Below are 24,288 nucleotides of genomic sequence, written 5' to 3' on the forward strand. Positions count from 1 at the left end.
AAGACCTAGGAAGCCCCAGACGAATGGTGGAAGGGCAGTGAATTTGGAAAGTGGGAAGAAGGGGCAGAATTTCATACAGAAGGGTTAAGTGTATGCGTGTGTGTGTGAGAGAGAGTGTCTATACGTGTAGGTTGTTTTGCTCTCTATGTGGGAGGAGACTATACCTAAAAACCAGAGATGACACAGAATCATGAACGTCTTCACCTATTGAGCAACACTTTCATCGGAATCCAACGCCAAAGCGGCCCTGGGGGTAGCAGACTCGGATCCGCTAAGGCTAGCAGTTCCCTGAGCCTCGTGGGCGGGTGGGGAGGTGAGACGGCGACCCAGCCCCACTGCGTGTGTCCAGGTGCGCGAGGACTGTCGGTCTGTCCTTCGCCTGGGTCTTGCAATTCCCAAACCTCCGACCCTCACCCTGCGGTGGAGACTCCCCCAACCCAAAAGTTCCGAGCGGAGGGAGCCATGGCATGTGCACTCAGATGCCCCCACCACTAGAATGTGAAAACACACTCACACTCGCATGGCACCCAGCACACTCCAGCAGTCAGTCCGCTTCGGTTCCCAGGCCAGGGACTGACCGGGAAAGCGGGTTGGGGCTGTTGGGAAAAGCTGGAGCTGATGGCGAGATTGCCGCGGCTATAAATCCATCACTTCCCAGGTCAGCTCCGCGAGGTGCTGGGACTGCAGCTGGCGGAGTGAATTCCTGGGCCAGCGCGCATGCGTCGGCAGGTAGCAACCCAGCTCTTTATGACCAGGTGAGATGTTGGTGAGCAGGTAAAAAAGGAGGATTTGCCTAGGCGATTCCAGGGAGCGAGCCTGGCCGAGCCCTCCAGCCCATGCCCGGCGGGGACCAGTCGCCAGGAGCGCCGAGCTGCGATGTCCATACTTGCCAAAATGGGGGACTGGCAGGTATGGGGGTTTGCCTTGGCTAGGGTTGAGGTGGGCGGGGGTGGAGTGGGGGAAGGGGGCCGGACGGGGGGGGGCCGGTGAAGGGGAGGAAGCGCGGTGGCCCAGGGCAGGGGAGTCGTAGGTGAAGCGCATCTGGCAGCTCCCAGGAGAGCTCCTGGGAGAGAGCGGAGACAGGAAAAAACGAGCGCAGGCAGTGGCCGCGCACTGGGGGCAAAGCGCGGCGCCCTCAGGGCCCCGCGCCGGGGAAAGTCCGGCGCAAGCTCTACAGGTGGCCCGGGGGGTCACTTGTGGTTTGTGCTTCAGCCGTTTTCCCCACCTCCTCCCACCTCAAGTAGAAACTTGGGTGGATGACTAATTCAAGAGGGGGGAGGGCGCAGGGCTGGGGCTGCGGTGCGCGGCGGTGAAGGTTCCCTGCTCGCTGCGCCTTCAGCCTCGCCCTAGACCCCTGGATTCCGCTTTGGGATGGGGTTCTGGTGCACCTGTCTCTTTTGGTGTCTGCAGGTTTTGGGGACCAAGGGTGTGTAGAGAATGGAAGGGGGTCCGGATGGCCAGGTCACCGCGGTGGGCATGTTCCTTTGGGATATACTTAAAAGACTTTGCCCAAAGTTTAGCTACTCACTCCGTCTGCTTCCTGAAGTAGGTTTTCGCTGCTTGGGCTAGAAATGGGGTGTATGTGTGAATGATGGGTGTTGAGGGATTCCCGGAATTTGCCAAAATCAATGCCTGCCAGATTTGGCCCTGGTAGGCCGCAGGCACCACAAGGCTCACTAGGCTTGGATCCTGATCTTCCTGAGCCCCCAACCCGACGCTGGCGACAGAAGCATTTGTCCAGCGCTCTCCTTCCAACTTCCAGGCATTTTCCCTAAGAGAAACAGAGCAGCTCTGGAGGGGCTGGTGAAGGTATCAGCCTCTCTTCTGTCTCCAATTGCATAATGGGAATTGCCGGGCCCTGTTTTGCCCCAGCCACGGGAGGCCTGGTTAGGGCAAGATTCTGTGTGCCCCCAAGCATGCAGGACTGTTTGAACCTAATGCCCTGAGCTTCCCAAAGAAAAATCAAGGCCCTCTTCCTTCTGGGTGAGTTCTTTCTCTTGTTTCAGATTTAGGGCATTGAAAGTAAAGTTCAGAGAAGCCCCATCTTCACTAGGCTCCCTGGAGTAGGAGAAAGGAAGGTGTTTTGCATTTTGGGATTTTTTTTCCTTGTTCTTATCACTTTTAAAAGTGAGCTATTTATATACTCCCCCTTCCATTTAAACCTCACTAAATGCAATTTCATCCCCAAGATTAGACTAATTCTGTGGTTTCAGGATTCAAATTCCACACCAAACACAACTCCTGGGAATCCATACCTTTCCCTCCCTGCCCCAGTGGACTCAAGGCCTTTCCTAACTCTCTTCTGTGGAGGCTGAAGGTTTGGAGAGTCCTTTGGTAGCAGTCTTTGGGATTTTCTCCTTAAATCCAGGTGAATTTCGTGACAGAATTCCTAGGTGGTGAAAAGGCACCTGCAGGTTCTGCCTGGGACTGGGCCTCCGGTGGGTCCGACGGAGACTTTAAAGCTGGGGGATGGAGGCATGGAGAGGGAAGGAGAGAGCCGCCGGCCTGGCTCCTGCCGGCTCACAGTTGGGCAAGTGGCGGAAGGCCTGGATCTCGGGTGAGGCCAGAGGATTTGGGCCCCGGAGGGGCCAGATGTGCTGGGCTGGGCCTGTTGGGCTCCAGGCTCCCACGGGGCAGTGACAGTCGGAAAAAAAAGTCATTCTGGCCCCTCGCTGTCTCTTTCTCACACAAATGGTCTTCCCCGGGCGCCCTTTCTACGCCCTCACGTCAGGCCTGGATCCCCAGCCCCTAACCCCAGGCCTGGCGCTGCTAGCCTGGGGTTCTGGCTGGACCGGAGCATTGACATGCAATGAAGCGACTTATCGAGGTAAAGACGCTCACACAAAGGCAGCTTGGCTGGCTCCAGGGGCGACTCAGGCGCTAGCCCGAGCCTTTCATCGGCGCCCACACTGCAGGCGGCGGCGGCACAGAGCCCGCAGGTCTCAATCTGCACCTCAATGGCGCCCTCGGCGGGAATACAACAACAGTTTGGCCGCCCTGGCCGGAGTGGAGCTAGCCATCTTTTGGACGAGGGGCAGTCTGGACAGGGGGAGGAGGGTTGAGATTGGGTTGGAGGAACTTCAACACCAGCCGATAAACAGAAGGAAAGAAAGTGAAACTTAGAGTTCCTTTAGCACACTGTGGCAATGCTTACCGTGATTAAAAAACCCATGCTCTCAGGCCTTGGAATTGGCCTACAGGTCACACTCAGACCGTGGCCGCTGCTGGGAAGGTGTCCATGTTCTGGGCTCAGTTTCTGACTTCCAGCAATGCGCTGTCGGCAGCAGGACAGCCCCGCAGGGTCTAGCCCTGGAAATTGACCATTTTCTGGGCGGAGGGCGGCACCAAGCCTTGAGCCCGGTTCAGCCAAGGGATTGTGCTCACCTTCAGGTAGGGAAACGAAGTGCCCAGGGCATAGTGAGGGTGTCCCTCCAGCTCTGAAGCCCCTTGCCAGCTCTAGCTTCTCCCTAGCTATTTGAGGGCCTTTGGCCTACTACTCTTCTTGGCTTGGGGAATTTGCTGAGGTCTTCTAAAGGGAGTTTTCCTTCTACAGCTTTGGGTGGAGTGTGTGTGTTGGGGGAGGAGGATTCCTTCTTCCTCCTATCTGCCTTCCACCTGTTAGGGAGCACCAGGATTTACAACATCTTTCATCCCTTTCCAGGGATGCACTGTGGAAACCTGGTAGGCCTGGAGAAACAGGCCCCAGTGAATCAGAGGTCCTTCCTAGAGCAAATTTGAGGCCAGATCTAGTGTTTTAGGGAGTTTGAAGTATTTAACTGGGAGCAAAAGACGATGGAAACTTTTTTGGAGAACAAATGAGGGAAGCTCAGAGAAATCAATTACTCTGCAAAGTATCACATTAGGTCTCTCTCTCTTTTTTTCTTTCTTACTTCAAAAAAATCGCTCAAACAGAAGGGGAAAAAGCCCCGAAGGAGCGAGCAGGCCCCTGTATGGAGCCGGAGAGCCTGGACTAGCCAACCTGGACGAGGGGGTGGCTCCCGGGCCTTCCGGTTCCGCGTCAGTCAGGCTCTGCGCTGCGAGCGCGCCCGCGTTAGTAACATCACCAAATCATGAAGGAACTCTTCCTGCTTTAATTAAAAAGCGGAATCTTGGGAAAACTGGAGCAGATTAACACAGCTAAGAGTTGGTTCCCAATGATTTATTTTGATGCACGCATGAGGCGGTATCTAGACTTGCAGGCGCACACATGTCTGTATTTCGGCTCAACTCCAAAAGCGGTTGTGCGTCTCCACAGGAGTTCTGTATTCTTGTCCACGTCTCACCTAGGAAACCTTAGCCCGAACACCAAGTTGAATCGTCAGTTGGCCCTAGCTTCACACAAACGGGAGGAAAATCACTTAACCCCTGGAGCAAGTAACCTCTTCAGGGTACAACTTTTATTTTACACGCCGCAATTAGGGGATCTCGAACCCCAGCTGAGCGACCGAAGCCCTTTGGCAGAATCTCCAACTGGGGGAAAGCGCAAAGCCAATAAAACTCCCAAGGCGCCGCGGCCCGAGGGGGTGGCTGCAGCGAGCGGAGGCGATCTCTTGTTGGGCAAAAATCCTAGAGTGACTTCGCCGGTCTTGGTTTGGTGGTTATGTTTAATTGCGAAAGGGATAATGATTTCTAATAAAATTGCACGGGGCCAAAAGGGCAGCTCGGATAGTGGCAGCAGAGGTAAGAGAGAAATGCTAGAAGCCGGGCCCCAGGCGTGGCAGCTCAGACGTCGCTTAAGCAGAGGGCATTTCTGGCGAAAAGGAAGCGAAGAGAAAGAGAGGAAGGGGAGTGGGGTGGAACTGGGCTGGGGGTGGGGGGCGGCGCGGGGGCAGGGGCGCGCGGAGGAGCTCAGGGAAGGTTTCGTTAGCCAGCAAGCAGGCGTGCGCTCTAGGAGCAAGTTCGCGGCTCGGAGAGGCCTTTATACCTGGACTGGAAGGGCCAGCGGCAGATTGTGGTACTGGCGAGCAATTGGACTATTGTTGATATGCTAATGAGGCGATTAGGCTGTTGGTAAAGAGCTGGAAAAGGGAAAAGTTTCTACCATTAGAGGGAGATCTCCGAGCGCACACGGGAGCTCTTTCCCTTCTCTCCTCCTCCTCGCCCTTCTCCTTCTCGCCCTCCTCCTCCTCGCCCTCCTCTTCCTCCTCGCCCTCCTCCTCTTCCTCGCCCTCCTCCTCCTTTTCCTCCTCCTCCTCCTCCTCCTCGCCCTTCTCCTCCTCCTCCTCCTGCGCTCACCGCCGACAGCCGGCACTTTGCGCTTACCCAGAGAGTGGCTCCACTTGGGTGTGAGCAGAGAGGGACTTATCGGTTCACGGCGATCCATGAAAATGCTTTGGAAACTGACGGATAATATCAAGTACGAGGACTGCGAGGTAAGAGCAGCGCCGGCTCAATCATCCTTGCGGCCACAGGCTCGGAGCTCGACCCTCCCTCTCCTCCTCCTCTCCTTGTAGCCAGCTGCGAAACGCGGGTGGGACAAACTTTCCGCAGAGCAGCGCCTGCTCCTCTGATTCGCCCGAAAAACGCAGGGGAGAAGCTGGAGAGGGAGAACGTTGAGACGCTCCCTTCTTTTGTTTCCCTGCTCGAAGCCGTGTCCTACTTTACCCCTTTTTCTGATCAATTTTGGCTGTGCCTAAGAGTGGAGTAGAGACGAGCCAGGGTTTTTGAAGCAATTGCTGGCAATTGGGCACGCGCCTGTGCACTCCTCCTGTCTCTTCAGCGGGACTGTAAGGGCCCGAGTCACCAAAAGAGAAAGGAAAGAGAAAACCCTTTTTCCTCTTTAACTTCCTTTCTGATCTTTAATAGTCCCTCTTCTATTCATTCATTCATTCTTTCTTCCCTTTCTTGTCTTTCTGAAGAGGTTCTCTTCCCGGATTTGGAGAAGGGACCGCACACTTTGCTCTGAGCTGGGTTGCAACTCCCTGCAAGCGGGTTCAACTTCGGGGTACTGATTCCGGTTGTGGGATTCGCTCCAGATCCTTAGTGCTGTAAGAAGTTCTAAGCAGCTCCTGCCTCTGAGCTACAGGGTTCAAGCACCCTATGGGGTGTGCCGGGGTGTGTGTGCTGCGCAGAGCCTGCTGGCGGCTGGGTTCCGGAGCACCAGCCCCTGGACCCGCCCTGAGCGACCGTGGGAATGAATATTGGCGCGGCTGCGGACCACCTTTGGTGCCGCGAGCCCGCTGGGCAGATAGAGCGCGCCTCCTTGGAACCCATTTTAAAACCCAGAGTCGCCAGAGCTCGACTTCTTGGAGCAGCCGGGGAGGCCCTTGCGCGACCCGTCCGCCCGCAGGAGGCGCTGGGAACGGTTACAACCGTACTGAAATGAGCCGGATGAATCTGAGGCAGAGACTGTGGGGAAGGCAGAAGATTACCTAAATAAATAGATGACAGTTTCGACTTTTGCTGTATTTTTTTCTTTTTTTAGCATTTGGAGCTGGGAATGTTAGGCAGAGAGGTCTGAGTGAGGGCGCAGCGTGGGGGTCTTGACTACACTTGAAATCAGAAACTGAGTTTGTGTGAACGATGTGTCACTCGCTCCCTCCTTTTTCTTTCTTTAGATTATTTTATTTTAAACTTTCTTTCAGTCCCCCCACCTCCTTTTCGCTTCCACCCCTCCCCCCGTAGACGGGGCACGGGGTGACATCCCATGGGTACCGGTGCTTCTCTGGGGGCTCCTGTCGCGCAGGGGAGGGGCTCAGGGACCCCACGTCAGATCAGTGGCTTTGTTTTTGAAGCTGGGAGGTGGGGAGTGGTTCGGTCAAGTCGGAATGAAACTGAGTCTCCTAGGACAATTCGCAATGTACCCGTTTGGGCTTTGGTCCGCGGCTCGGGCATTTCGCTTTCGCAGAGGCCGAAACCCAGCTCCAGGTGCGGGCGCCCTGGGCGGGCGGGGTCCGAACCTCCGCGCGGCTCTAGGCGCCGACGGGACGGGGAGGAGGGAGTGAGGGGGGTGAACTTGTTCCCCCAGAGGTATCCTGTGGGGGCTCGTGTGAATGTGTGTGTGAGTGAGGCCAAAAAAGATGAGAAAGGAGAGGGAGAGGCGAATAAAGTCAAGGCGGTTTCAACAACTTTGGCGGTTGTAACAGGCAAGCGCCGGAGCGGGGATTTGGGGTTTCGGAGCTGGCTTGAGGCAGTCTAATTGTGCCCGGGCTCTGCAGGGACATGCAGGAGGCGAGGAGCCGCTTGTTGTGACAACCCGGCGGGCAGACTGGCAGCGGCGGCGCGCCGGGAGAGCTAGCCGTGTCATCTGGGGAGGCGTCAGGCGGGAGTGGCTCAGCCAGTCGGACGGGTTTGTGCGGGGAGCGGGGAGCCCGTGCCAGCGGCGCCCGGGCTGGGCCGCCTCGCGTCTGTGCGCGCTCGGGCCGCATCCCGGCTCCCTCTCCTGGATTCCCGGCCCGGGAGAGCCGAGGGCAGAGCAGCAGCGGCCGCGGAGCGCACCGCCCCAGTGTCCGAGGGAAGCTCAAGAGGAGGTCGAGGAGAGGGCCAGCGGAGCGGGCGGGCCGGTCCCAGGCGGGGCGCCCGGCTATGGAGGAGCCGCGCGGCAGCGGGCAGCCGAGTCCCGAGTCCCAGGCCCGGCTGCGGAGCGGAGGAGTCCGCGGCCGGAGAGGGCCGGGACGCGTCTCCCGCGCGGAGAGCCCGGTGAACGCCCAGACGCGGTCCCCAGCAGCTCCTGCACGCTACGCACGACCCCCGCCGCATCCCGAGGTCTGCCCCAGCCTTTTAGGTCTGATTGTCCGCGTCCGCTTCCTCTCCCCTTCCTCCTCCCCCGCGGCCTCCCCCTCCCTGCGCTCCGGCTCGGCCCCCTCCTCCTCCCCCTCCCTTCCTCCCTCCCTCTTTCCCTCCCTTCCTCCTCTCGGGCTCTCCCTCCTTCCCTCCCTCCCCTCTCCCCACTCCCGGCTCCTCTCCCTCGCCCACACTTTCTTTCTCACACACGCACGCAGACACATTCTCCCTCTCTGCGCTCTCTCCCTCGGTCTCCCTCTCTCTCTCCCTCTTTCTCTTTCACTTTTGCATGCCCTGCAACCTTTTAAAATGTTGCCCCTTCCCTGTGATTCGCCAGACGCCGCGCCGCGGCCCCCCGCGCGCTCGCCCGCTCCCTCTCTCGCCCGCTTTTTGTCTCTGGCGCTCCCGCTCCCCACCTCCGATTTGCTACACTGAGACTCCCGTCAATGGACTGCATTGAGAGCCGGCTCCGGCGCGAGTTGCCTCTCCGCTTCACGCTCGATTTCCAGGCATTCTTCCCTTATTAAGTATTCGTGTAATATTAATAGTCATGAATATCTGCTATTAGGAGGCTCCAGGAACGCTGCCCAGCGCGGTTATTAGAAGCTCAAGCGAAGCCGCCGCTAAGAAAAGAGGGGGAGACACGGATTAAGGAACACGCACACACACACACTCACACCACTTTTTCCTTTTTTGGGTTTTTTTTCATTTTTTAAAGAACTTTGAATCATAACCAGTCACAGCAGGATAGAGACCGTGGGTTCGACCAGCTGAAGGCGCCGCGCGAATCGGTGGTTCAAGTTCGGATGGATCCGAGCCGGGCTCCCGCGCTCGGGGGAGCGTCGGCGCCGTGACCGGAGTCCTGGGTGGCGCGGGGCTCTCGGCGCCTTTTGTGTGGGGCACGCTCGGGCGGCGGGGCAGCCGGGCGCTCCAGGCTTGCTTGTTTTTTTCCACCCTGACTCGTTACCCCAGACTCTTCGCAGATGTTAGTTCACAGTTTTTCAGCTATGGTGAGTCCCACCCCCACCCCATCCCTGTTTCCTTAGGAATTCTGTTCTGGAAACCTGGTGCCACGGAGCTGCCTGAGACTTCGGGTTTCACGCCCAGGTTTTCTTCAGGACATCCCCTCCATTTGCATTTCCCCCCTTTCCTCCTTTCTCTCGCTCTTTTCCATCCCTAAACCCAATGCATTGCCACCCCCAGTCCCCGCTCGCCCTCCCGGCGCACGCAAATCTACCTCGCCGCTGCTTCCCAAGGCGTGTTTCTCGCCGCGTTCATCTTTATTTCCTTGAGTCTTCACTAGTTCCCGAGATGTTCTCAACATTTGATGCTTAATCTGTCTGCAGGAAAAGCGTAGCCCGGTGTGTCCCCTACCCTCGGGGCCTGCGGCTGAACCTCCGAGGGTTCGCATTCCCTGAAATCAACTCTGCTCGCTTGTTTTGCAAGCGAATTGCAATAGAGGAACACAAAGTCAGGCGTTTCTTCTGCCCTTTGGGGCTGGGGTGGAAGGGGCGGGGGCCTCCGCCCCGGGGTGCACCTTTCTCTTTTAAACCCAGTAAGGCTGAATCTTTCTATTTTAAACCTTGACTTGATGCTCCCCTCTCCTCATCCATACTATAAATCGACTCTGTCGAGAAAAAGGCTCCTAACTGAGGAAGCGAAAAAGACAGACCCCTGATCCTGCAGTTAAAACCTTCTTTAAGCTGGTAATTTAAACGCGTGTTTTCGTTACAGCCCCTCTGCGAAATATGTTTTTATTTAAATAGTCATGAAACGGTAATAGTCTTTGAAGAACGTTTGTGATTTTTTTCTTCCAAATAAATGAAAGTAAACAATAACGCAGTGGCAGACAGGTTCAAATCCAGGGGAAAAGAAAAGGCCGCTTCTGCTGTTCAATATTTAAGCAACTTTCATTTGGCTTAAGAGAGGTTTCACGCCGCAGTTTAACCGGCTGTATTCCAGGAGACCTTTTTCTATCTTTTCTCCCCTTTGAAAGAAACGCCTAGGGAAAATCTCTTGTGCCCCTACGTTTACACAATCTAATTCCTCTGCGTTTTTGGAAGGGCCTGTTTCACCTCTGGGATATTTTCTGAAATGAACAACTTAGAGCTGATTTTTTTTCGGCGGCCTGACGACTGGAGCGGGCGATTTCCCACGCACGCTTGCCGAGTGGATTTTATGTGGACAGCTGTAACTCGACGCCTGATGTCTCGCTCTTTCCCCTTCCTGTCGCTCTCTTCTAGGACCGTCACGACGGCACCAGCAACGGGACGGCACGGTTGCCCCAGCTGGGCACTGTAGGTCAATCTCCCTACACGAGCGCCCCGCCGCTGTCCCACACCCCCAATGCCGACTTCCAGCCCCCCTACTTCCCCCCACCCTACCAGCCTATCTACCCCCAGTCGCAAGATCCTTACTCCCACGTCAACGACCCCTACAGCCTGAACCCCCTGCATGCCCAGCCGCAGCCGCAGCATCCAGGCTGGCCCGGCCAGAGGCAGAGCCAGGAGTCTGGGCTCCTGCACACGCACCGGGGGCTGCCCCACCAGCTGTCGGGCCTGGATCCTCGCAGGGACTACCGGCGGCACGAGGACCTCCTGCACGGCCCACACGGGCTTGGCTCAGGACTCGGAGACCTCCCGATCCACTCCTTACCTCACGCCATCGAGGATGTCCCGGTAAGAGACCGCGGGCCGTGCGGGAGGGAACGCAGCCTGCTGCTCAACCTACCCCCAGAGAAGAGATCGGAAACTTACGGCCCGTGGGCCTGGGTTTTCCCTAATGATACCTTCTTTTAAAAACATTTTATTTTATTGGGGGCGGGGGGCGTTTTGAGGAGCCATAGAGACAACCAAATTAAGAAATTAAAAAAGTAGTTTTGAGTTCTGCTTCCAGAACAATGGTTCCTGGAGCTCCCTCAAACAATGCCTACATTACCATTTCCACCAACACAGAAATAAATCAGACGAATGTCACTATTAACAACAATATCTTCCCCTCTCAACGACAGTAAACTGTTTCAATTGCGAGAGGATCTAATTCTACCGCTGAGTCTGGCTTGGGGATTTCTCCTTCTGGGAAAGATGTTAAATTCAACCAAAAGAGCTCATTAAATGCTCTCCAAATGTAAAAGAAAGTGTAAAGGACATACTGAGAAGATCATTTCAACCAGATTTTATAAGCACTAGTGAAATCTAAAAGTTATGCATACACCCTATTCTGATTAAAGAAAAGTAAGTAGCAAATCCAACCAGGGGGACATTAAAATGCAGCCTTCTTCTCTTCCTAGGGGTGCTAAGTGGTGACCTCATAAATCATTAGCTGGGTTCCCAACGCCTATCAGAACCTGCTACATCCCATATTAAATTGTTTTGAGACTATTGGGTAATATGTCGAGTTCTAATTCAGTTATCAATAAATGGAGTTTAAAATGATTTCTAAATAAGCATGGCATTAGCACATTTACTATTTACAATGAAAACCAGGCTATTGATAATTTGAAAACACTTTCTGAAATCAAACTTAAACCAGCATCTCTGCTTCAATTGTATGTATTTATGGTTTCCTCACAACCTTCCTGAAATGGAATTAGAGCAAGCCAATAATTTTATTAAAGCTGTAAAGGCTTCTGTTAAAGCTGCTTTTCTTTGGAGAGGAAATGTATCTGGATGTGATTTTTGTTAAAATGCTATTTCAAATTACTGCATCAAATATTGCAGCAGTATGTCCGTTGACAGTTTAATGATTACTACATTAGATTGTAAGGAAAATGGTCAGATGAACTTACCTGCTTGCTTGGGGAATTTAAAACTTTATTTAAGTTCCATAGGAAAATAGAAAATTTATTACATCTCTCATTTAGCCCAGTTGATCACTGAAATTTGTTTGTTCTGTTTAGCAGCCCTTGCATGGAGAGTAGGAAAGTAGGTTTAGTAAGGTTACTAGTAAGCAGTGTAAGGTTTAGTAAGCCAAGCCGTGTGCGTGTGAATATGAGAGAGAGAGAGAGAGCTCGATCACACTTACATGTTTTTATAAACTGATAGTGAATTTTTTGAAAATTTAAATGAGAGGAGCAATAATTTGTAACAGAGCAATTTAAAAACGAACTGGAAGTTACGATCATTTTAGTTCCCTTTACCAAAGAGTCTCTGAATCGTTTTCTTTGCCTGCCCTTTGGAAATAATTGAATTGCAAAATAATGTTGCAAGTTTTTTGAACTACTGTGAATTAGAATTGCTCTACTTTGCAAAAATTCCAAGGTGGCTGGTGTGAATTCTTAACACCTGTATAATCACTCTTTGTGGTGAAATTGATCAGTAGGAAAAATCTACCAAAAGATTAAATAAAAACAAGAAAACTCAGTTGCTGCTCTTCCCTCTCCCTCCCCCACCTTTTAAGAAAAAAAAATTCTTTCAAAGGAATTTGGGTCAAGAAAAAGGTTGTTTTCAATTTTTTCCATTGCTGCAACAGTTAACCTTTAATAAGAATGACTGCTAAATATTTTAAAAAATCAAATCAATGGTGAAAATTATTTAATCATTAATATCTCAGTGGGGTTTTAAACTTAACAGTCTTCCCTGTATGGACAAGGTCTAGAAATAACACAAATAAAAGTATTATGCCACACTACATTTACTTTATGGGTTTAGGGTGCATGCATAAAGGGATCATATTTCCCCATATAGTTAAAACACAAGAACTGCAGCAGTAGTCATTTCTGAACATTTCTCAATTTAATTATACTTAAATCCTGAAGCACTTTAGGCAAGTTACAAATGAGAGCATTGAGTATAATAAAACCTGTAATAAAGCAACTTAGTACCATCCACCCGGAATCATTGCGATCAGGCACAATTAACAGGAGCATAAATCCAAGACAGAATGGAAAATGTTCGGATCAGTATTATTGTTGGACAAAGACTAGAGAAGGAAGTAATAGTTTTTTAAATGGTAATGCCTGTGTTTGGTAACGATTGCAAAATCTTCTATCTCAGCAGCCCTGGCGCTAATTTGTAAACACAGCCACACATTATATTGCCTGTCAGTTTCTGCATTAGAAAACATGATTTCATTTTACTTTCTAATCATGTTTGACTCTAGTGTGCACGTATACCCATCCATCTGTAAAAAAAAAAAAAAAACAAAAACGATAAACAACCCACACCTACAAACCTGCTGCTGGACAACAGGAAAGCAACCTCAGAGGATTTTTGTTTTTGATGATTTTCATATTCCTGCCATATCCGGCTTAGGCAGCAGTCTCTTAAAAAATTTATTTGGAGATTTCCATAAGAAAGGTGTGTGTATATGCATTTGCTCCTTATTAGGCCACCTAAACGTTTTCCAACACCCTCGTTACTCCCGCCCCTGTCATTTCTATTGTGTTTCTCTGGCTTTTGCTGCCTGAACACCTAAATTGCTGAAGTCCAAAGCCGCTGAGGTACCAAACTAAAGCTAGGTGCATTTCTAAATGTTGATCTGACTGTGAGAAAGATTAGGTGCTCTAAAACTTGATTTAATTTCCACAGAAAGTTTTATGCCCCACCCCCACCCCCTTCAAATGTGGATTATTTGCTGGGGACAGGAGAAATTGGCCATGGATGTTCAGTGAAACCTCTTGAATTGCAAAGCCCCAAATTCCAATAAGCCAAGAAGAGATGTTTATGTATAAATGTCATCATACAGGAGGGGGAACTTCGATTCTACACCTTTCCCTCCCCTCATCTTGCAGGGAATATTCATTTCCTTTTGTTTTGATTATACACTTACATCCATGTGTATCCTTTTGTTGCAGCATGTAGAAGACCCGGGTATTAACATCCCAGATCAAACTGTAATTAAGAAAGGTAAGCCATTTCCTTCTGCATTCCAAGCATGTCCTTACAGGCAGAGTGCTATTTAAAAGAACTTGCAAAGCTGTATTTATTTTTTTCAAATAGGATTTCCTAAAGGCTCAGAATTAGCAAATAGATAGGCATAGAACAGCCATGCTTAAATAATCGGCTTTCAGTATGTTGGTAATGGCAATAGGCTAGCTTTGTTCTGATTCATGATTTGACCATTTAATTTAGTTTAATGATATTTGGACAAACACATGAAATGTGCAATAGTTGAACTGATTTGGAAACAGCATTTCAATTTTGAAACAGATTAAGTTTAATCCATTGTGTGAAGTGGAGTTAAGGCCATAAGGGTTAAGAAGTATATAATACTAAAATAGTACAAATAATATAATGTTAATATAGGAACAGATGATAAAAGGCACTCTTTAACAGAGGAAAAAACCCTTTCATGTTCTTCAATTTAGTTTCTTGTTAGCTGTTTCAGTTTAAGGGTTTTAAAACTTTGTGAATTAGGTTAACAAAAATTTAACTTTGGTTAAAATTAGCATCTTGAAGATGTCAGGATTATTAGCGTACTTGTTCAGAGCAGAAATTGTTAGAAAAGTGCCAAGTGATTTGGACGGATTTGTAATTTGTATTCTGTTTAGTGAGTAGAAATAAAGTTTACTGAATTAATTGCTGTTCACTCCTGGTAGCAGCTTTTTTTTTTGGTTATGGTGGCGATGTTACATTTCAGGATCCTAGGCACCACCAGAGGATGATGCTATATAAAACTGTTCTCATTTCTAACCCCAATCAGTATATTGTTAGCTAGTTTAAAGTTTCATTTTTGCATCTGTGAAGACTTTGTCACGTCAAATTAGATGTGCAAGGGATAAATCTTAAGAGATGCTCTTTCCAAGTCGACATGATAATTGGCTCTTTTATTAGTAATCTCTCAAGAGTTCGTTTAACTCCTATTGTCTCTATTAGCCTCCCCAGAGCTATTAATGTCACAAGTGATCTATCCAAAACCTAGAGCCCCCCACCTCCCCACACGGCTAGAATATCCCCATTAAAGAATGCATAAGGAGCCCATGATGAGAATGTGTGCATATTATATGTCTCTCCAAGTGGAATTTTAAAATACAAATGCATACTGCACTTAAATGGGTTGTGAATGCCTCTGAATTACATTGGTGTTGAGAAATATAAGGCATTAGTATACTTTCTGCTGGTCTTGAATTTTTTTCTAACAATGCTGGGTCCAACAATAAAGAGCTTATGGTTTTAACTAGGAGGAATATATCCATCCTCCCTTCACAAAGAAGGTGCCTAACCGGAGAGAGACCATTAAGTATTTGCTCAACAAACGGGCACATTGCTGTATTCTACTGTAGGCCTGTTCCTCATTCCCCCACCCCCAGTTCAAAACTGAGCTTGGAATGGATCTCCGAAGCTGAGTCTTTTTCAAAATTGAACATAGAGCCTTTCAAGGCTCTGTTTATCAAGATGGGACATGTGCGATGTGAATCCACAACAGAATCCACCACTTCCCAGCTTGGTGCCACAACTGAAAGGCTCATTTACAAGCTGCTTTAGCCATCTAAACTGTTGACTGATTTTAATAATAGGTCTTTGAAGCAATTTTTCCCCCAGACTAAACCTCTCACCCCGCAAAACCCCCAAAGTACACATAACTTGCTCTTGCTTTGCACATGTAACCCCCTTCCCTGCACGCTAAACCCGTGCTCCTGCATCTCGCCTGGGGCCCACTTCGCTCGGATGCTCAGAGCCGAAGGGGTCACAATTTATCACCCAACTCTAGACAGCACCCCTGGCGAAGAGGAAAGGGTCAAGGCAGAAACGGAGGCCGGCCTGGCTCGGGGCGGGGCCGCCTCCCAGCCGCCGGGGGAGGCCAGAGGCTCGATTCCCAGGGAGAGAGTAGAGCACGGACTAGAAGGGAAGTGAGAAAGTCGGAAAAAGAGCTACAGAATTTCAGAGCTGGACGGGAAGAAAAGCGGCAGCTGCGGCCCAAGCCGTGGCGCCTGGGGCAAGGGCCAGGGTGGGGTAGGACTTGGGGGGGGATCCTCGACGCCCACACGCAGCCTCCCGTCTGTCTCCGCAGGCCCCGTGTCCCTGTCCAAGTCCAACAGCAATGCCGTCTCCGCCATCCCTATTAACAAGGACAACCTCTTCGGCGGCGTGGTGAACCCCAACGAAGTCTTCTGTTCAGTTCCGGGTCGCCTCTCGCTCCTCAGCTCCACCTCGAAGTACAAGGTCACGGTGGCGGAAGTGCAGCGGCGCCTCTCACCACCCGAGTGTCTCAACGCGTCGCTGCTGGGCGGAGTGCTCCGAAGGTGAGGCCCCGGCAAGGCCCCGCCCGCCGCGCGCCGCGGCCGGGGGACGCACTGCGCCTGCGCGGGAGCGGTGGCGGCGGCCGCCGCGCAAACCAGCCTCGCGCCGCGGCCCTCCCTTCGCGGGAAAAGAAAGAGGCGGGGAGAAGAGCGTAGAGCTGAGTGGGTGGAGTCCGGGGGCGGGGCGAGGCGGCGCGCGCCTGCGCTTTGCGACGCCTTCCATCGCGCTCCGGATTTCTGGTGCGCGCTCTGTCCGCGGCCGCGCGCTTGCCGCGTCCTTCGCGCCCCCCCTCCGCGCGCACGCGCAGCTTGCTCCGCCGCGGGCTCAGTCCCCGCGGTCGCAGCCGCGGGGCGCCGTGCAGCCGCCTTTTCTCTCTGCGCGCACCTTGCAAGCGTAGGAAAAGTTCCTGTCAGGCTCTTTGCTTTGCCTTAGCTCTGTGTAGGGTCTCCAACGGCAACTGGCCACCACTTGTGTAGGGTATGAGTAGAATGGCTTTTAACCAAAGGAAGAGAATGGTTTCTTTTTGAGTTCGCACGCCATGCCCCCTGGTCGCTGTCACCTCTCGACCCCCATGCTGGAGGCGCTGGCATATGATGGTTCCAGTTTACCGATGGGCTCCTGATGTGTGCTAGGCTGGGTGCGGGCACATTTGCGTGCATTACGTAGTCACTACCAATGAATGCATCAGTTACATACATAGCCAAGAATTCTTACCTTATCCCTGCAAGGTCTGAATGATTCATTTAGTAGATAAGAATTTATAAGGGTCAGCAAGGTAAAGCACCTTCTCTCAGGGCAGGTTTCTCCCTGCTGTGGGCTTCCTCCTCCTAGGATTCCACTCATTGTGAGTGGTGGGGCTTCTGTTGAACTTACCCGGATAATGTTTCTTCTTCTTTTCCTCTTTCTCCTTAAATAAAACCAAGAACTTCATTGCTTTTACTTTTATTCATTTATCTATTTATTTATGCACCCACAGTTCCACTCTGGTAGGTATACCCCATGCAACGCCTATATAGATCATTTTTTGGAAGGTCTTAACACCAACTATTTTAATCTTCCTCCTTCACAGTCATTTCTGCTCTCCCTTTGTAATCTTTCACTGACTCAGATCTTTTCTCTGCCCTCTGCTTTTTCCTCCCCTTCCCCCATCCCCAATATTGGAGACTGTTTACCTAGGGGAGTATAATCTAATCCACACAATTAAAGAGCACTTGAGTAGGGAATAAAATCTGAAATTAATTAATTTGCTGTTTTATTTAAACAATTTATCTTAACCACTTTCTGATTATTGGAGTCTATTTAGACATCTGTTTAGAACCGCCTCCATTGTCTCTGAAATCAGTGAAATTTTTAGAGGCTGATATCAGCTTTTGACATTTCCAGTTAGGCTGGTGACATGGCATGTAAACAGTTGGTGAAATGAATTTCCCATTGGAACTAAAGCCAGAGCAAGAAATGTGAGAGTGATGATAACTTTGGTTACTCTGAACAACCTAACAGCAGATCTTGCAAAGACAATTTAAAGACCCCATTGGGATTTGTGTGATTGTAACAGCAGGGAAAATATACAGTAATCAGTTGAACTCAAGAATACCTAAAACCCTAGAGATCAGAGCTGTGTTTGTTTGTTTGTGGTTCTTCTTTAGAGAGTTGGGAAATCAAAACCTTTCAACCTGCCACAAAAATTGCAATAATAGCTGAAGGGGGGAGTGCTTTACAGTTTAACAAGCATTTATCTCCTATGATCTTTCTGTACCATTTCTTCCAAATGTCTTGGGGCCATCCTTCTCTATTTTTAAAAGCCCATTTTAGGATGCTTTCACAATGATTTTTTAAAAAATGTGATGCAGAGCAACCCAATGTTTTCTAAATCCCTTTCTCGAATATATTTGTGAAACAGGGCGAAGTCTAAAAATGGAGGAAGATCTTTAAGAGAAAAACTGGACAAAATAGGATTAAATCTGCCAGCAGGGAGACGTAAAGCTGCCAACGTTACCCTGCTCACATCACTAGTGGAGGGTAAGCGAATCCACTTGCTAACTAGAAGGGAACTGCCTTCTGGGAAAATGAGTAATATTTACTGGCTAGATGTTTGGTTGTATTTTGTATCAATTGGGCAGTTTCATCTTTCCAGAGATTATAGCCGGAAGTGAAGGGAATTCTTGCATGGTAAAAAAAAAATCTATTTGCATATATTCCTATTCTTCCTTCTTCCCCTCTACCACAAAATTATACCTTCTCAGTCCAATTCTGACCTCAACAATGCACAAATTTAAGAACTGCACATTCTCCAAGTTCCTGTCTCCTTTAAAGAGCTCAGCAGTAAATCACTTAAGTTATTCTGACATCTGCGTTTGAGAAATGCGTGACCATTACTTCCTGAATTAATTTGGGAATCTTTGACCTGCATCCTGATTTAAGACCATCCTGAAAGCTCAGGGTTATATGCCCTTTTTGGTTTTTGTTTTCCAAACATATGCTTCCTTATCTCATGTTCAATTGTGCTTCTCTCCTGTAGGGTAAGAAAAGTGAGCAATTTTTGACTTTGGTTTGTTTGGATATGGAAAGAAAAAAGAAATATAAGCATTGCAAAAAGTTTCTCATGGCAGTTTTTAACACACATACACACTTCCAAGTTCCTCAAAGTAAAAGGCCAAACCTTGTCCTCACTCCCTGCTCTAGATAAACTGTCACCAGAATCCACTCACTTTCCTACTTCCTCTACATTCCTAAGTTTTTCTGATACAAAATTGGTTTAAGTTTGGAATGAATGGATAGCTCTCTTACGTTTTTGTTTGTGTCCCATTGTAAATGTCTCATGCTGATAGAAAAAAAAAGGCACTTAAAAGTACAGGGCAAATTTAAAAACTAGCATTTATATTTAAAGAAGGCATTTTATCTTATTTATATCTTGTATTTGAGGATATATATTACACTTGAATTCAAGTCCTAGCTTTGTAAATTACTAAAAAAAGGTTTACAACCATATATTTGAGGAGGAATCCTATGAATTCCATTTGTTAATGATGTCAAAGATGATAATAATTTTAAAAAAATCAGCAATTGTCCTGTGCCAGAAACTCAACTACAGTGGCATTATATTAAAAATAATAACAGTAAAGGGAGAGCTCACTATTCATACCCCAAAAGAATTATACGCCAAGAAAATGGTAGTGGTGGCTTAGGGTGTAGCGTGAGAGTTAGTCTGGGTTTGAGGGTTGAGTGCTGTAGCAGGGAGGCAGTTTCTGGAGAACTGTTATTGTTTGTGATCCGCTCCATTTTATGGAAACAAGCTCTGCAGAGAGGGCTTTGATGCTCTAATTGGCGCATGCGTTCTTCCGGAGCTGGAGCTAATGGCAGGAAGCCCTGCAGTAAAAACCAACTGGTTCAGGAAATTAAAACCAAAGATTCGAAAATCAACAACACAGACAGACTCAGTGGAGTGACCCTCAAATCCTCTTGGTTAATCGGTTTGGATGAACAGATAATTATATGTGATCAAGTTAAAATGTAAACCCTCAGTTGTTCCCTTGCAGAAAAGCTCAAGGAGTAATTATGAATATCATTTATGAAAGTGTTGATAGGTGTGAGTTTGGAATACAAGAAACATTTAAAAAAAAATTGGGGGAAATGTCATTCAGGGTAGGGGATGGGACCGGATGTTGGTGGATGGGATTTACATTTTCAAGTGATCTTGGCCTTCTAAAACAAGTGGTTGGGTTTTTTCCCTGATAAATACATCCACCAGATCCTACAGAGAAGGAAATAAAATGCATGAAATGAGAAAACAAGTAGTTTGTGTTTCCTTCAACATCTGGGTTAAGGAAATGAGGGAGTTGGGAGTCGGGAGGGAGTTGGGAGTGGGGAGGAAGTTTGGATCCCCAGTCTTCTTTCTCTTGCACTGGCTCCCTGCTCTCACCTCTTGCCAGGAGAAGCTGTCCACCTAGCCAGGGACTTTGGGTACGTGTGCGAAACTGAATTTCCTGCCAAAGCAGTAGCTGAATTTCTCAACCGACAACATTCCGATCCCAATGAGCAAGTGACAAGAAAAAACATGCTTCTGGCTACAAAGTAAGACATTTACCTCTGCGGGGTCTCTGTGGTGTCTCATTGTCAAGAGAAACAAAAATCATCATTTTTGCTCTTCCTTTTCTCCTCTTTTCCCTTTGTGTGAATCAGCTTTGTTGCTGCAAATATTGAAGTAACAACAGAATTTTATAAACCATAATCTATGTTGGAAAGTGGAATGTGCCTGCAGTCCCAGCTACTCTGGAGGCTGAGACTGGAGGATCACTTGAACCCAGGAGTTCAAGACCAGCCTGGGCAACATACCGAAACCCCGTCTCTTAAAAAAAAATAATAAAGTAAATCATAATCTTCGTTAAAAGGGACATACAGGTGGGATTGTTAGTGTGCTCCCATCTTTTTCCTTTCATCTGTTCCACCTTCTCTCTCTCTTTTTAATTAATGAATATGGGGATGCAGTGTAGGAGGAGTTTAATTGAAGCTGAGGGTAGATTTGTGTCTGTGTTTCAGAAAGACAAGAATCAAATCCTCAAAGAGGTAACAGGCTTGCTTGCCTATATCAGTTTTTGTCTCATATCAATATGTTCTCCAAGGGCAAAGATTAAGCAGTGGCCTGCAAAATGTGCAAGCCAGAAGCTGTCCTAGTTTTAACCCTAATCCCTTATTCTATGTCTCCCTCCTTGAAGGTGCCACACACACACACACACACACACACACACACACACACACACACACACACAAAGTTTTAGCCTACAGGCAAGATGTCAAATAGGTTTCAAAATGGCCCAAGTTATATTCCCATCGGTGCCTGAGCTGAATAGGCTTCTCCAGGTGGTGTGTGAAAAGAAAATGACTGTTTTGATATGTTTTCTGGAAATTAAAAGGCTTGTTTGGAAGCCCTTAATTATCAAAGTCGATGTCACAGGAGGTCATGGAACCAGAGGGCAGAAGCTGAGGCCTTGGGTGGGACTCTGTTTCTGGCCTGGGGACATCAGCTGGCCTTGAAATGGGGAGCCAGCCAATGGTCCCCACTCTTCCTCCTCTCCACCCCCAACTCCCCAGGCCAGGCTGCTGCCCCCCAAGGAAGGCCCCAGCTAGTCCTTGCTTCAGGATTCAGGGACAGCGCTTCCTGTGTGCAGGCCTCATCTGCCAGTATTTCTGACTTTTCAAGACCTTTTCTGAAATTTCAACTTTTCCTTCTCCCTTAGCTTCCTAAGCACACCCATATTCACAGTTTCCCTAAAGAATTTGTATTTTGAGGTGTGTGAGAAAAGAGGAGAAATGGGAAATTGAAATATCTATTTCTTCTTCCCAAACACTATCTTGACTTAGCTCCAACTCCAGATTTTTTGTGCCTTTTTTTTTAAAAGGCAAAATAATCCCAAGCAAAGTTTTGCTTTTCTGTCCAAATTCAACCTAATTTGATTTGAAGGTGAATGGGTGGAAACTCCCTTCCACAAACTGCTGCTGAGGTCTGTCTAGAGGAGCAGGGAAGAGGGTCTCTATGATATTTTGAATAGTAAAGCTAATGGCTGCATGGTACTGAGGAGCTTGTGTTTCTCACTTCTGGTCTATTTCCCTTTTCTGTCTTTCTCTTCCAGTGTGTGAGGTATTTTCCTGTGTTTGGGATGTTTGGTGTAAGGGAGAAAGGTGGGGATAGAAGTTTGGCATCCTTGAGGGGTGTGTGTGAGAGAGAGAGAGACAGAGAAAGAAGGGGGTGGGGAGAGAGTTAATTGTGAAAGTAGGAAGGGCATGCATTTAAAAAGGAGAGATGATTCAGTGGACACTGAGATGATTGGATCTCCCAGCTTGTGGCCACACAGTCTGTCTGTCTCCGTGGCCGTGGGTCATGTCAGGTCCCGGCTGGATCCAGACAGAGGTAACTGCAGGGAGAGAGGTTCTCTCTGCTGCCGCTGCTGCCCGAAGGGGATCTCATGTCTCTCTCTCTCTCTGCTCCACTTGTGCTGCAGACAGATATGCAAAGAGTTCACCGACCTGCTGGCTCAGGACCGATCGCCCCTGGGGAACTCGCGGCCCAACCCCATCCTGGAGCCCGGCATCCAGAGCTGCTTGACCCACTTCAACCTCATCTCTCACGGCTTCGGCAGCCCGGCCGTGTGCGCCGCGGTCACGGCCCTGCAGAACTATCTCACCGAGGCCCTCAAGGCCATGGACAAAATGTACCTCAGCAGCAACCCCAACAGCCACACGGACAACAGCGCCAAAAGCAGTGACAAAGAGGAGAAGCACAGAAAGTGAGGCTCTCCTCCCGCCCCGCCCCCTCCCGCGCCTCCCCGGCCCTCGCGTGCCCACCCACTCGGTCCTGCCCCAGCCACTGGCCCCGGCGGGTGACAGCTCCGGGATCAGCAACCCCTTCTGCTGCTGCTACTGCTGCTGCTGCTGCTGCCGCCGCCGCCGCCCTTCGGTCCTGCTGAGTCTCCGGGACTGGGACTGCTCTCTCGACTGTCAGTGGGGCAGCCGCTGCCAACTCAGCCTCGACTTCCCCGTCGGCACCAACACCCCTTTGCCCTCAAGTGGAGCCTAAGAGAACAGAACAGGCCTTGAAGCCAGCAAAGAAAAGTTCTGTCGAGTTTGTGAACCTTTTCTTTTTAAAAAAACAAACAAACAAAAACAAAAACAACAAATCAACGACAACAAAAAAATTTAAAAACTTTTTTTTCTAAAAAAAAGAACGTAAAATTAAAAAAAAAAATTATATGAGCTTCATGGGACTGATTCACCACCTTCCCTTACATACTTCAGTTCAGATTGTAGCCATACTTAAAAAGCAAAAAGGATAATGACATTTTTATCAGTATTGTGAATAAACTTGAACACAAATACACGAAGTTCCATGTTATGTCTTCAGTTGTAGAAGTTTTTCTTCTTCAAGGTAAAGCGACCAACTTGAACTTTCTCTGGCAACACGATTCACAGTTATATAAGGGAATCAGTGTTCACGTCTCTGTATATATTTATTTATGTGTAATTTAATGGGAATTGTAAATATGGTGAGTCTGTTTTAAGCCTTTTTTTTTTTATTTATCTGGTGATTTCGTTTACCTCTTGTTTAGTGGGTTTTGAATCTTCCCTATTAGTTCTTCATGTGGTTCACGGTACTTATTTAGAAATCCAAGGTCTGGGGGATTTTTTTTCTCTGGGATTCATGAATTTTAGCCCTGTTGTAGCATGTTAAAGGCGACAATGGAACAGCTGGACAAATAAAAAAATAAAATTTTATATATAATTAGTATTATTACATTTAGCTTTTCATTGAACTGAAAGAAAAAAGTGATATTGGACCCTGGAAAGATTTTTAAACTTGAGTGGTTAATAACCCTTCTATGTATTGTAGGGAGAAAAAAAAGTTTATTTTATTCCACTGTTCTCCCTTAAAAGCATCATTTGAGCAATAAATGAATATTGTGTTTAAGCCAAGGGTTAGGGAATTTTCCTCTCTATCTCTCTCTCTCTCCCTCTCTCTCTCTCTTTTTGTTCAAAGAACTTCAAACATTTGGGACCACCTGGTACTCTGTATTTTCACTGGCCATATTGGAAGCAGTTCTAGTTGTATTGTATTGAGTTGTGCTGGCAGTAGTTTCCATGCCTGTCAATGTATCATAGTCCTTTGTTGCCCAGATAAATAAATATTTGATACGCTTTATGTCGATTTTTTTTTATTCAGTGGCTGTCTTTACCCAGGCGTATTTTTGTTCTTGGCAGTATTTTTTATTCAGTATGGTTACAGTAATTGAGTTTAACTCTCCCTTGGCAATTGCTCCTTGCAATAAGCAGCTGAACCCATTGTTTCCCTCAAGTATAATAAAAACTTACTTTCAACTTGGAGTTCAGAGCAGGGTATCATTTAGATATTCCACTGAGTCTGTATTCAGACAAATGACACAATAAAACCCAATGTATTCTTTTGGATAAAAGATTGTTTGTACTGCTAAAGGAATGACATACTATCTTTTCCTTACTAGAAACATTAATTTTATTGTTACAAATAAAGTTTTATTTTATTTATGTTGATCCTTTAGGTTTTCATTTGTGTTCTGGAAACCAAAATATAAAACCTTCAGAATCAAACGTTAAGGATGACAAGGAAGATGGAGAACAGAAGAACACAAGAGCCTTCCCCCCAACCCGCCCCCCCCCACCCTGCATAACCACTTTGGAATCTGTCTCAGAGGATAACTGAGATTTAAATTGTTAGTTCATTAGCACAAAGGAAATACCCACTTCCACCTTCACGAGCTTGCTCCGGCTACTCCGTGGCTAAGACATGTAAATGAGCTAAGACTAGCTCTAGTTTTCTGGGAGGAGAAAAGGAATCATGGCAGAAATATACATGAAGCAG

The 24,288-nt window shown here is 48.4% G+C and overlaps 1 protein-coding gene and 1 long non-coding RNA gene across 5 annotated transcripts; one reads left to right on the forward strand and one right to left on the reverse strand.

The window, feature by feature from the left end:
- Nucleotides 1-4,146: 4,146 nt before the first annotated feature.
- On the reverse strand, nt 4,147-5,499 carry LOC123638236. Its single transcript, XR_006735256.1, has 3 exons — nt 5,263-5,499; nt 4,925-5,018; nt 4,147-4,292 (listed from the first exon to the last, which is right to left on the reverse strand). It is a non-coding gene; the product is annotated as an uncharacterized LOC123638236 (long non-coding RNA).
- TFAP2A (transcription factor AP-2 alpha) lies at nt 5,204-23,960 on the forward strand. 4 transcript variants are annotated; one of them, XM_045551706.1, is made up of 7 exons: nt 5,204-5,372; nt 9,966-10,400; nt 13,517-13,568; nt 15,673-15,904; nt 17,803-17,921; nt 19,832-19,973; nt 21,899-23,960. In XM_045551706.1, the coding sequence occupies exons 1-7, from the start codon at nt 5,322-5,324 to the stop codon at nt 22,185-22,187; spliced, it is 1,320 nt and encodes a 439-aa protein (XP_045407662.1). In that variant the 5' UTR covers nt 5,204-5,321; the 3' UTR covers nt 22,188-23,960. The 4 variants fall into 4 exon arrangements, with proteins under 4 accessions (XP_045407662.1, XP_045407658.1, XP_045407661.1 ...); XM_045551702.1 differs by lacking the exon at nt 5,204-5,372 and adding an exon at nt 7,326-7,704; XM_045551705.1 differs by lacking the exon at nt 5,204-5,372 and adding an exon at nt 7,326-7,704 and having other exon boundaries at nt 21,903-23,960.
- Nucleotides 23,961-24,288: the final 328 nt, after the last annotated feature.

This window comes from Lemur catta, chromosome 5 (assembly GCF_020740605.2).
Source record: "Lemur catta isolate mLemCat1 chromosome 5, mLemCat1.pri, whole genome shotgun sequence".
In the NCBI taxonomy this organism is placed as follows: Eukaryota; Metazoa; Chordata; class Mammalia; order Primates; family Lemuridae; genus Lemur; species Lemur catta.